The 13,606-nt window shown below is 44.9% G+C and overlaps 1 protein-coding gene across 1 annotated transcript in view; it reads right to left on the bottom strand.

Annotated features, from left to right (window-relative positions):
• The window catches only part of LOC138196809 (dystrophin-like), a 137,202-nt gene extending 125,203 nt beyond the window's left edge, over positions 1-11,999 (bottom strand). The window contains 1 exon segment of the mRNA XM_069147172.1: positions 10,987-11,999. Coding sequence (XP_069003273.1) covers positions 10,987-11,014 — 28 coding nt within the window. The 5' untranslated portion in view covers positions 11,015-11,999.
• Between the last annotated feature and the right edge of the window lie 1,607 nt (positions 12,000-13,606).

The raw sequence follows: 13,606 nt of genomic DNA, 5'->3' as shown, positions 1-13,606 counted from the left end.
GTGTGTGTGTGTGTGTGTGTGTGTGTGTGTGTGTGTGTGTGTGTGTGTGTGTGTGTTGCCGTATTCCCATGATGCTTTATCTTGATTCGCTTCTCTCTGCATTAATGCCCTTGAGATTACAATGTTCCACTGGATGCACGTGCGTGTTCAATGAATGTGTTTGCAGATGTTGTTAGTGAGTGTGTGTGTGTGTGTGTGTGTGTGTGTGTGTGTGTGTGTGTGTGTGTGTGTGTGTGTGTGTGTGTGTGTGTGTGTGTGTGTGGCCCAAGCGGCAACCAGCAGTGATGTCACCTGTTGGTTCGTGAACGGCCGTTATGAAGCCTCGAGTTTGGATTTTGGCCGTCGGCAATTGGTTTGGGAGCAGGAAGTGACCATATTTGGGCGAGCTGGAGGGGCGGGGGAGGGGGGATCGGAGGAGCGAGTGACTCGATCTGATTGGAACCCCAACGATACTAAGTCCCGCCAAACCGAAAGCCGTAACCCGACTGCGCCACAGGCCTGTCAATCAAACAGACACGACCCCGCCGCCCCCGAAGTACCCCCCCCCCCCCCCATAACAAGGTGTCACAGAGCCACTGGAGGTCCAGGAACCTTATGTTGAGACTCACTGCGAGTACTTTTTTTTGCCATATAAATACATGGCCTCGTGTGTGTGTGTGTGTGTGTCGTCTGGGCAAATTGAGTGAGCGTGTGAGAATTAGTGGGGAGGACAGGAAGGCAGTCAAGAGACCGACCGGTGAGAGAGAGGCACGATCAATAGTCCATTTAAACTGTTGTTCTGCCACCGAAAACACACACACACACACACACACACACACACACACGGAAGAGTTATGCACGGACACACGCAGACAAACACAGCCGCCTGCATCTCATTAGAGAGACTCCGGCGGTAAATGGCTCGGCCGTCGGGGGTGGGGGGGGTGGGGGGGGTTTCAGAGAGGTGACGGAGGAGAATAAAGTGGAGAAAAGAAAAAGAAGTGGAAACTTTAGGAAGGAGGTGAAGAGAAAAACACCATCGACAGAATCCGGGGGGGAGGGAGGGGGGGGGGCAACAGGTTCACGACTTAAAATACAGAAGATAAATAATAATAATAATAAACCGGCTTTAGTGAGATGTTAGTGTCAGTATTTAAAGGGAAAGATTTTGTAATATAAAAGGCAGAAGTCGATGAATGAATTATAATTCCTCGAGACGCCGACTGGACTCTTTCAGAACTGAACCTCCGTCAAGCCCCGCCCACCGATGTGCCGTAACCTGACTGGCCTTGTCAATCAAACACACGCGCCCCCCCCCCCTCCCCCCTCCAAAAAAACACGTCTCTTTGAAACTTATTTAACAATCGCAGAGGGGTTATTTGGGCCAGAAGACTTGAGCTGACATCACCGAGATAACTCGCCGAGGAATTTCATCCATTTGAAATTTGATGGGACGAGTTGAACGGGACTCTAAGGAGGCTTTTTTTTGTTCTTTTTTGGGTTTTTTTTGGAGCCGACCTCTGGTGGCGCCCGGCGGTACTGCAGCTTCATTCCTGCTGTTTCTTCAAACGTTCATTTCGCACTTCATTTCGGCGGGGGTTCGGTTTTTAAATCTCCGCGCGGTGTTGCCTTCAGGGACCAGAAGCTGTAAACCACAACAGTTGTGTGTCACAACCTGCTATTAGGCTCTCTTTTTTTATTTTTTATAAATAGAGCGCGGGCTGCTGCGACGCACTTGAGTTTCTAATCTTACAGCTGGTAAATCGTCGTAATTACACCAAACTCGAAGCGTCACGTTGTACACGTCCGTCGTATATCAGCCGCGAGCTGGTTCGCGGCAGAGATCCGACGCGATAATTAACGGCGTCTGACGAGAAACGTCACATATCCGCCTCGGCGATTACGAAAACCTGCACTTATCCTCCTACAAATGAACTTCTGATGGATTTCAACGCCGTCGGCGTCCTTAATGGAGCTCAAGTCAAAAGTGGAAAGCGAAAGGCAAACAAGCGATCCGTCTCCGTTTGTTTCTTCTTCTTTCTTTTTTTTTTTTGTGCGCCGGCTGCCTAGCAACGGTCACAGCTATTAGCCGCGGAAGGAACACGAGACCAAATCCAATCAGATCGGGTCATTACTGGGAGATGAGACGGAGAGGAAGTGATGGAAGGAAGGGAGAGAGAGGGAGAGGGGGATGATGGGGAAGTGAGAGGCGTGGACGACGAGCTTATGTCAGCCTCAATGTCAATTAGCACACACACACACACACACACACACACACACACACACACACACACACACACAGTCAAAAAAATGTGTCTGTTCAAGCCTCACACTTTATCTACAGTGACCTCTCTCTCTCTCTCTCTCTCTCTCTCTCTCTCTCTCTCTGACACACACACACATCTCTGACAGTTCGGAGCAGGAAGTGACCATATTTGGGCGCGCTCGGAGGAGGGAGGAGCTAGTGACTCGATCTGATAGGAAACCCCGGCGATGATGCTACGTCCCCTCCCACCGATAGCCGTAACCTGACTGCGCCGCGGGCCTGTTAATCAAACAGACCCTCTCCTACCCCTCCCAAAAAAAAAAAACGTATTTTCAAATTAATGACGGATTATTTTCAGATAAACCTCCAGAAAACGAATAACATGGCGCGACTTTAGCAAACAAGCCGGAGATAACTCGTGGAAAAACTTTTGTGAGCCAGAATTTCATAGGAGAAGTTGAAAGGGAGTCTATGGAGGCCTTTTTTTGGAGCCCATAGCCTCTAGTGGCACCCGGTGGTACTGCAGCTTCAGGCCACTTCTGCATCTGCCTCGTTTTTTTTTTTTTTGTTTTTTTTTAGAGCCGGAAGCTGCGAACACTTTTTATATACAGACTGCGGTTTGCACACACTAACACACAAGTCCACAGAGATGCCCAGACGGTGTGCTACATCTCAAACTAGGACTGCCACAGATGCACCTCCGGCCTTTTTTTCTTCTTCAGCTGGAGCGGCACAGATGAGGCCGAACCACTGCTACCCGAATAAGTGTGTGTGTGTGTGTGTGTGTGTGTGTGTGTGTGTGTGTGTGTGTGCGGATATTCGGGAAAAAATTTATAGGCTCGGAAACGTAGAGCCGATCATCTGCTTGCGAGACGGCGGAGAGGCAGTTATAAAAAAATAAAAAAAAAACAGCTGTGAAATGTACTTGTAAGCTTCAGAGAGAAACTTTGGACTTTTCCTCTCTTTTATTAAAAACATGTCCGCCGCCTGCCAGTCACACAGATTTGTACACAAACCCCCCCCCCCCCCAAAAAAAAAAATAATAAAAAATGAAAAGCTAAAAGCCTCGGGGCCAGACATCTCCATCGCATGGCAACACGGGGGAGGGAATTGCTACTCGAAAAAGGTTTACTGAACGGTAGTCGAAAAAATAAATGTCAGGAAGGTGTAAAGTATAAAAAAAATAATTTAAAAAAAACTCCACTAATTACCAGCTGAGAAAAGGTCACTTAAAATCAAAGCCGATGCTAAAACAATGGCCGTGTCCTCGGTTCCCCTCCTGTTGCAGCCGAGCGTCACGGCGAAGCGTGAAATAGACACGCTCGGACGCCGGAGCAAAATGTGCGGCGACAATGTGAGAGTGTTTTGCTTTAAGGGGACAAAGCGTGTCTATTACACGCCAACGTCGGCACGTCACGTTTAAAAAAAAAAAAAAGGCCGCCCGACGGACGTTTTGACACGAAGCACGAAAGCCTTTCGATGTAAATGATGGACCGCCACGGCGGATGACGATTATTAAATCCAGGATGTGACGAAGGGTTTATTTTTTTTGTTTATTTGTTGATTCCTAACCCCCCTGCACTTTTCCTATAAAGCGCTACAGCCCAGTATCAAAGCAAAGCGTGTAATAGACACGCCCGCACCCGCAAAAGCCTCGGCGTGACAATTACACGTTTTTTTTTTGCCGTAGCGGAGGGGGGGCGTGTCTATTACACGCTTTTCACCCGTTCAGGAGTCGAGATTTCAGACAGTTTCATATGCAAAACGTGGCACACTGCATTGTGGGAGCCTTTTTTTTTTTGCGATACGAAAAAGGCCCGACATCGTTTTGTGGATCATGAATACAAAAAAATAAAATAAGGGGGGATGAAGAGAGAGAGAAAAGATTGTCGGAAAAAAAAAAAAGACAGAGGAAGAGAAAAGAATTGACGGACTGACGAGAGAGCGAGAAGGGAATAAATTAAAAAACAAAAAAACAAAGCTGGGAAGCGAGAGATAAAGGGAGGAGAAGGAGGAGCAGCAGCATCAGGACGGAGACGGTAATAAAGGAGTGTGACGTCGGGACGAATTAAAAGAATGAATAAATAAAACAGCGAGAGAAACGAGAAGATTAATTTCTCCCGGCTGCTAAAACAAAAAACCTTGTTACACCGTTACATCACGAAGTCATTCATAGAAACGAAGAGTGTGCGAGAAAAAAAGGTGTGTGTGTGTGTGTGTGTGTGTGTGTGTGTGTGTGTGTGTGTGTGTGTGTGTGTGACAGCGTAAGTGCCGAAAAATGCTACTCGAGCGGGTCGAGTTGGTTTTTTTTTTGCCGCCGCTTCCGCAGAAACGTTGAAGTCGACGAATTTGACAGTCTCACACACACACACACACACACACACACACACACACACACACACACACACACACACACACACACACACACACACACACAGCAGGGATCTGAAGCTGCTGATAGAGAAAAGTAAGCAGAGCCATTATAACCTGCCAAAAGCAGCACCAGGCTGAACCCCCCCCCCCCCTCCCACCTCCCCACCCGTCCTTACAATTGTTTTCCTCGAGGCGCCCGGAAAAGAACACAACCAGGAATCTGGAGCTGAAATCAACAGTCAATTCTCTATTTTAGTCACTTTTAGTACCAAAAAAAAAAAGAAAAGGATATATATGTCATCAGATATTTCGTCGTAATTTTTTTTTTATATTTCCCAGTTCTCTATAAATAGTAAACGGGATTTGGAGGTGAAACAACTTGACAAAAGAACCTTGAAACAGCAAAAATGAAGCGATTTGATGGATCACGTGCTCAAAATGAACTAAAAATAAAAGTTCGGAAATACAATTTTAACACGAGTCCCTATAAAAGTAAAAGCCGCGCGATGGAGCACATAGAAGCCGTCATATTAAATTTCCAACAAATGTACAATCATCCAAAAAAAACAAACAAAAATCTTCAATCGAGTTAACTGGCAAAATTCACCTGTCGCAGTTTTGTATTCCAATATTTCTCAAAATGTTATTTTCAAGTTAAAACAGGTTACAAAAAAAAAATATATATATATATATATATTCCAAGTAAACAGATGAAACATGTTTTTAAAATGATTTTTTTTTTTTTATATTCTAGTATTTATAGAAATGCTATTAAACACCTGTCCGTGTATAAAGGCGTTTAAGCCTTTTTCTGCTGTTCTATCATTTCCTGTGTGTGTGTGTGTGTGTGTGTGTGTGTGTGTGTGTGTGTGTGTGTGTGTGTGCGCGCCACATGACACGGCCCCGACCTGTGCCAGATTAACCCAGTGTGCTCCTTTGCCAGGTAAGGATTAACCTCGCTACAAACGCAGATTAAGCACACGTGGGGAACTCTCAGACACACACACACACACACACACACACACACACACACACACACACACACACACACACACACATTTATAAAGAGAGGTGAAGGATAGAAAAGGTGCGGTGAAAAGATACATGGCAAAGAAATAAAAAAGGGGTGGGGGGAGCAACACGAATACTGAGATACACACACACCTTTTCCTATTGATAATTCCTATTGACACGTTACAGAAGCCGTCTCTCCGTCATAATATACCCCCCCCACCCCCCCCATCTCTTTCTCGACTTTTCTTGTAATTACCTTCTTCTATAAGGAAAAGTAAAAATCCCCCCCACCCCCCGCTGTTTTATTAGACAGGAAGCCTCGGAGGTGTTTTTGTTGTTGTCCCGTCGAGTCATTTCAAAAACAGTAAACAGGAGCTAAACCGAAATAAATGTCACCTTTTTTTAAACATTATTTTTTTTATTTTTATTTTTTATTCGAGGAGCCCTTCAGTGGGGATGGGGGGGGGTCGCGCTGCTTTCAGCAATTCGGAGATGTATACAAACTAAAACTTTTTTTTTTATTTTTATTTTTTTTTATTCTACCTCCGGGATCGTGTGTGTGCTTCACACACTCGTCTCTTCCTCATCCGTCCACGAGAGGCTCGTTTCTCTTTCCCGGTAATTGGAAAATTTGATCAAATCTGCTTTGAATGGAGGGGGAGGGCGAGGGGGGCGGAGGGGGGAGAGGGAGGGAGGGAGGGAGGGGAGGATTACTTGATACATGGCATCAGATTTCAGACCCCATTTCAGAGCAAAAAAAAAAAAAAAAAGATATTATATCAGAAAATTGCCCAAATCCGGAAAACTGATACCGCTGGAAAAAAAAAAAAAAGACGTGTTGAAGCGTTTTGTTTTTTTTCCCTGAAGCTTTCATTGAGTCTCTCTGTGTGTGTGTGTGTTACAAAAAAAATACCCACAATTCCCTGTTTAGACATGCAAAAAATGCGCAGGCATAACCTCGGGCTTAACGGAGAGTGCCGGTCTCATCGAGTTTGTCAACTGTGACAACTTCCTGTTGACCTTCGACGACTTTGAGTTTTACCTACGGCCCCCGGCGAGACGATTTTTTTAATTTTATTTTATAAAAAATTGTTTAATGGACTTTTGAGAAACGTCTCTTTTCGAAAAGGAACGAGAGTTTCATCGGTAATTGTCGCCCTCGAAATACGGCCGTGCGATGAAATTTGATTGGACGAGGCTCTACATTTTGGGGAGATATGCTAATTAGCCTTCAAGATGGCTAATTGTAGCGTAACAAGACTGGAAGCGAAGGGAAACGGCTAGTTTACGTACGATGCTTAAATAGCTCCGATACGTGAACGCGTTCTTTTTTGTGTTTTTTTTTAGCCGAGACGGAACCGGGCTAGCTGCCGTAGCCCTTATGCTAAGCTAAAATGAAACGTCTCCTCAGTCTTAGCCGACGACCACGTGAGGGTATTAATCTTACATGAATCAGTCGATAAATATGACCCAGCCACAGCAGCACAAGCGGCCAAAAGTACACGCAATTATTTGCGTGGGTAGAAAAAGGCTTTTTGCAGCAGTGGAGTAAACACAACAACAAACACAAATCCAAGGAGATGTTTTTAGAGAGATTTCAGTTTGTTTGTTTTTCTGTAGCCAGTAGTTCCCACTGAAGAAGAAATAAAGAAATATTGGAGATGAAGGGGAATATATGTATATATATGTATATACATATATATATATATATTGAGCACTGTGCTGCACAAAAAAAGGAGCTCGCTGTCAGGACTCGGAGGTTTTGGACTGAGGTTCTTATAATTGCCGACACCGGCTGTTAAATGACCTGCCGAGCGCTCTGCGGCTGTTTGCCGAGATAAGCAGAAATATCAGCTAACTTTGTCAAAATTGATGTTTTCGTTGCATCGTGGAGGAGTTGCCGTTCGTTTGCTTTTTTTCTTTGCATTGTGTTTGCCGCGACTCCCGTGCAAGTCGGAAGCTGCTCAGCGTCATATAATCATGTTTGTGATACTTTATTTTATATTGCTCTTGTCAAACTACTTACTTCAAATACAGCGTACAAAAATACATCACCGTGTGACGCCTTTATTTGAATGTTTAGATTCTCATCGATACCTTTTCCATATCTATTTTCATGCTTTTTGAGCTGCGTGAACACATTGGTGTGACGTTGATTGGTGCTACTGTCCGTTAAGCTACAGCCAAAAGCTAGCTAGCTTAGCTTAGCACTAGGGGGCCCTTTGAAGCTGTATAAGGCATCCGACATCTCGTTTGGTTAATCTGTACTAAAAACCAAAAGGGTAAATCACCGGGAGGCATCGAAGACGGATTATGAATAAGAAGTCTTTTTTTTCTTTTTTCTACGTCTGTCCGATATAAATAATTCAGATAAATCTGGCGCTGGAAATAATATCGCGGCCCTTTTGATCCGCTCCCGTTTGCCCTATTAAAGCTACCGCATTACGCCGTTAATACAACGCTTCCCGTATCTGGGGCATATTTTCAAAATAAAAGCCCCGTAGTGTAGCGTTCAAGTGGTTAAGTCGTGGTAAACCGTGTTGCTAAGCGACGGCGATATGAAGACGGCGTCTAGAAGCCACGGAGGTGAGTAAGGTCAAACGCAGGAAAAGATGACGTACAGGCTATTATTATTATTATTATTATTATTATTATTATTATTATTATAAGTTACGAAGACAAACACAATTGCAACTGAACATCCAACGAAAAATGAACCCGCCTCTTTTACTCGTAATTTAACGCTCGAAGCTTATCAAGCAAGCAAATCATGTACAAAAGATAGAGCTGGCGGGGGATACATCTTTTGGATAGAGTACGGAAAGCAAACATGAACATACTCTTCATTTTCTTCCTTTCTTCCTCTTAGTCTGCCCCCCCAACCCCCCCACCCTCCTCCACCCTCCCCCCACCCAGGCTAAAACCAGGCACAAATTATGGGCAGACACACTGACTTAATAAAGCCTCCGATCTGGAAGAACAGCAACAGGCGCCCCGTCACCCCCGTCACCGGCTTTGTTTACACTTTGCTTTATTGGATTTAAGACTTTTTGACCTCAGGGGAAGTGAAGACCATAAAAAAAATTTAAAAAAAATAAGAAGAAGAAGAAAAAAAAAAGAGCTAACAAAGTTATGTTTTTGACACACTTCTGTGGCTTTTGGCCGAGAACGAACTGATTCGATTTAGGGTGACGGACTCGAACGCAAATTTGTTGCGAGGGTGGGGAGGGGGGGATTAATCCATCTCACTCCGACATTTAAGTGGAAGTCGATGTCGGCGACTGTCTCAACGGCAAAACGGGGGGCGGGAGGGAGTGTTAGTGGAGGTGTTAAAAAGAAAAAGAAAAATAAAGAAGCACTTCTCAAGCTCTGGAAGAGCAATTTTTTTCTGCCGCAATTTACCCACAATGCAACGGGGGTGCGGAGCCAGGCTATCGTTAAAGGAGAGCGGTGCGGCGGGACGAGGCTCCAAGGACAGAAAGTATTTCGTTAACACTTTGACCGTCAACCTCGAATAAAGCAACCCTGAACTCTGGGAACAATGGCGCAAATTCATCTTTAATAAAAAGCTAGCTATGGGTCATTTCACGAGTCGTTTTTTTTTTTTTTTTTTCCCAGAAGACTTATTTAAACGGTCCAGTTTACTTTTTTTTTTTTTTTTTTTTTTTTTTTTTTTTACTTTTTGCTGCTTTATTGTAAGTTCGATTGTTTTAACGAGCTCGAACGTTAAAAAAAAACCATCTTATATCCCCGACTTTGCTACTTTAACGCCGTTCAAGTTAAAGAAGAAAACTTTTCACATACGGCGTCGGACCCGGCTATAAAATATGTGATATTTTTTTACGTTTTACGTTTACAGCAACGAAGCTTGAAAAACACGGCGACGACGTTTTGGTTACGACGAAAACAAAATGGCGGTTTTGGCCAAACTAGCAACCTGGTTCCCGTCGTAAGGCCGAAGTCTGAAATAAAACTCGCCAACAGTTCCAAGACAAAGACGTTAGAATTAAATCTAGCGCCACCTGCAGGTCAAAGTGTTAATTCGGCCATGGTTTATGACCAAATACTAAAAAAATGAAAAAAAAAAAATAACATTCAAAGGTTCATTTAGCCAAACGTTCGCACGCTGAACTAAAGCCCGAAGCATATTTTAAAGTGTTTTAAATCCCGTGTTAGTCTGAGACAATAGAAAACAAATCCCTTTCCAGCTTTTGCGAGGCTCTTCCTCTTCAGCCCGCAAACACTGAGCCCACGAATGCCGCTGACTATCACACCACTTTGATAATCCGCCGGTTAATCCAATCAACGTCGCATTACAAAATAATATCAGATAATATAAGTCATTTCAGACGCGCCATCTGTTCACCAATTCCCCTGAAAGCATCGCGGGGGAGGGGAGGGAAAGGAGGTAATAAAAAATAAAAAAAAATTTAAAAAAGAGCGCATCCTTGATTACCGCTCCGACTCTTTCTCTTAACCGCGGAGCGAGACGAGAGATTTTTTTTTTCGATTGTGGTTCCCCCCCCCCCCTGTTGGCTTAATCCAATTTTGTTGCCATATGCGACGTCGTGCCGGGAATTATTCTGGAGTATCTCTCCGTACTCGCGCATCAGCTTTAGGATATTGAGAATACGACAAACAAAACAAAAAAAACAACAACAACAACAACAAAAAAAGAGAGGAGCGATCTTTCCAGATGGTGCGAGCGTCACTTTGGTATTCCCGTTACGGGTCCGACCTCGGCGCGGTTTTATTACGCTCGGTACGATGTCGTATGATAGCGAGAGGCTCCGGCACGTCGTTGGAAATTGCCTGAAGAAAACATGTGAAGTGTCAAAATAATTACTTTTCCCTTTGTGTCATGCAACGCAAAATAGGCAATTAAAATGGATATGGGATGAAAAAACAACAACAACAACAACAACAACAATCAAACACTGAAAAATCCTGCATCGCACGGATTTATTTTTATTTTTTTGGGGGGGGTAATTTGTGCAAAATGAATCCAATCAAATCGATTCCCAGTGCTGCTGTGATGAGCAGGAGATGAGCGGGATTAAAAATATGAAATAAAAGGGATTTTTAAAGAGCGTTTTTAGCTACGACTTAAATGACATCGCACAGAAGGTCATGAGGTATAATCTGGCGTCGTAGTGACGATCATGTTAAAGCGGAGGTCGTATCCATCCATGTATTCTCATTTATTCTCGGCCGTCTTCATTGTTACGGTTCCACCTGATTCCCAGCTGCACCCTGTACACCCAAGGAGGAAAAAATAAATACTAAATAGACGCCTCGGAGACGAGTAGCTTCGCTTGCTTCTTTCCAAAGCACCGTATGTCCCTGAAATATACCTTTGAAACAACCGTCGCTCACCGACATCAAACTTGGGACGGCTCGTTATATTTTGGTGGGGCGCGGGAGCGCTGATTGGAGGAAGGCGGCGACTGATAGGCGAGGCTCTTTTCTCCCGACCGGCGGGGAAAATCACACTCGTGCGTTGTCATTTAACTCCGCTTATGTAGAACCACAGATTAATCTTGCTTTTCCTACAGCTCCCTAAAAGAGAGTTTTTCCTTCCTGCTGTTGGAGGTTTTACTTCCTGTTAAAAGGGAGTTTTTCCTTCCTGCTGTTGGAGTTTTTCCTTCCTGTTAAAAGGGAGTTTTTCTTTCCTGCTGTTGGAGGTTTTACTTCCTGTTTGCAAGAGTGTAAGGACTTGTGTCGTACAAAGTGGTATCCTAGTGGTATATTCCCAGTTCCCAGCACATTCCCCACACGGAAGTCAAAACGTCCCAGCTGCTCATGAACGCACCGACAGTCCTATCTCTTCTCTGTCAGAGCTGCCAGATTTGTACCTCGTTCTTCCCAGCGAGATCCATCTCCTTCCCGCCATCTTTCCGTGTGTCTTCTCTTCTGGTTTCTGGACTTCTTTTCCAGGATGTTCCTGCCAACTCTGCCTGTTTTGGTATCTGTTCACGCAGCTTCTCGTGACTGAAGCTCACCCTCGTTCGGATCCTCTTCTTACATAAGCCTCGACGCGTCTTCGAAACAACAACAACAACAACAACAACAACAAAAATCGGGAACAAGTTGTCAATTTTAACGTTCCGCCCGTTTCCAATCCAAACACAAACGTGAATCTGTTTTTGTAATAACTTGCAGTGTACCCCAGTGTACCCGCAAATGGGAAGCTGTCATTGGTTTCTTCTTCTTTCAAGGAACAAATAAGTGCCTCCGGTGTGTTATTCCATTTCCCAAGCTGCTCTTAAAAGCAACTCCACTTTTATCTTCGCTCCCCCTGTATCTACTTTGCTCACATTTTTCTTCTTCTTCTTTTATGTCGCCCGTCTCACAACCCGTCTTTCTTTTCTTTACTCCCCCCCCCCCCCCCCCCGATTTCCTCGCTCGCCCTTTTACCGTCCTCTCCCCGGTGATTTTCTCCCTCCCTCCGTCCGTCCGTCTCCGTTTCGTTTTCGTTTCCAAACACACACCTCGTTCCCTTTTCATTTCTCTCTCCGGCTTCACCGCCGTGCCGAAGAAAAGGGGTCCCGCCATGTTTGGAGTAGAGTTTCGCATTCAAAGCAACCGGAAGGTTTAGAGCAAGTTGTCCTCCGAGATTTAACTCCGGAAGAGTTCAAGGTTCGACTCCTGGAAAGCGTCAAAAGATCAACTGCGAGAAAAGAGCTGCTCTTGCTTGAGTTCGACAGGGTTTTTTTTTTGTTGTTGTTGTTGTTTTTTACGTGTAACGAAGCGAAAAACAGTTGATTTGAACTCGGGTTTGTTCCGACGGCGTGACTTTTTGCCGAGTTTGCCGTTTGGGATAATTTTACACGGCTTTTCGCTTTCGCTCTCGTCGGCGGCGCTGAATCAGCGATACCGATGACGGCAGCTGATCGATGAGCCTCCGCTTAGTCCCGGTCACGCTGGTCCGGTCAAATCCACACCCCCCCCCCACCCCCCCGCCCCGCCAATCCTTATCCGATGAACTACCTCAGAAGTTCTTTATTTTGTACTTTGCTGCGTCTGCGATATTTACAGCAAAGAGTTCGACGGCACTTTTTTTTTTTTTTTTTTAGCAACTTTCCAGCAATCTTAAAAACAACAGTGGGTTTTTTAGTTGTTTTTTTGGGGGGGGGGAGTGTGGGGGGGGGGGGGGCCGTCAGCTTCTTGGAATCAAAAACTGGGTTCTCCTTTCTGGATTAATCATTTCTGAACTGATACTCCACAGACACACAAGACAGAAAAATCCATCTTTTTTAAAAGGCAGAAATATCAATTTTCTCTGCAGTTGCAATCTCTTTGGAGATTATATTTAAACGTGTTTATGATGTAGAATTTAAAAGGCTGGAGATTGTTTTGTTTGTTTTTTTTTCCCAGCTCTCAATAGCAGCTTCGAAATTTGACTGGGTTTTTTTTTTTTTTTCCAAAGAAAGTGCGAAAAAACTTTCCGCCGATCATTAGACGAGTTTTTCTGTTTCTCCGATTGTCACGTTTCTGTTTTCGCTGAACTGAATTCAGTCGCTCGGGGGGGTGGGGGGGGGGGGGGGGGGGGGGGGGGTTCCGCGAAAGTAGAACCGTCCAAAAATAAATCCTTTTTCTTTTGTCGACTGAAATCATCCACATTTTTCTAACAGTCTGGGCGCTCTTGATGCGGGAGACACACACACACACACACACACACACACACACACACACACACACACACACTTTTTTTTCACTTCGGTTTACCAAACACAGCACGGCGCTGAGCTAATTCATGCGCACGCAGCGGGGGCGGGTTGGGGAAGGGGGGGGGGGGGTCCTCGGGGAGGATCCCCCTCCCCCCCCCCGCCGCATTTTCCCGCCAGCGCAATTCAACCCGAATGCAACATAATCAAAATATTGAACTTCTGCATTACGAATCACGCGAGGCTGTAGATTTTTACAAAGGCACTTTAAAATGGGCCGCTTTTCTCCCCCCTCCCTCCCCCGGGG

This window comes from Embiotoca jacksoni, unplaced genomic scaffold (assembly GCF_022577435.1).
Source record: "Embiotoca jacksoni isolate LCO1_2020_lvr unplaced genomic scaffold, fEmbJac1.0.p SCAF_132, whole genome shotgun sequence".
In the NCBI taxonomy this organism is placed as follows: Eukaryota; Metazoa; Chordata; class Actinopteri; family Embiotocidae; genus Embiotoca; species Embiotoca jacksoni.
Note: the sequence above shows the minus strand (reverse complement) of the source record. Positions and strands in the feature narration are given on the sequence as shown.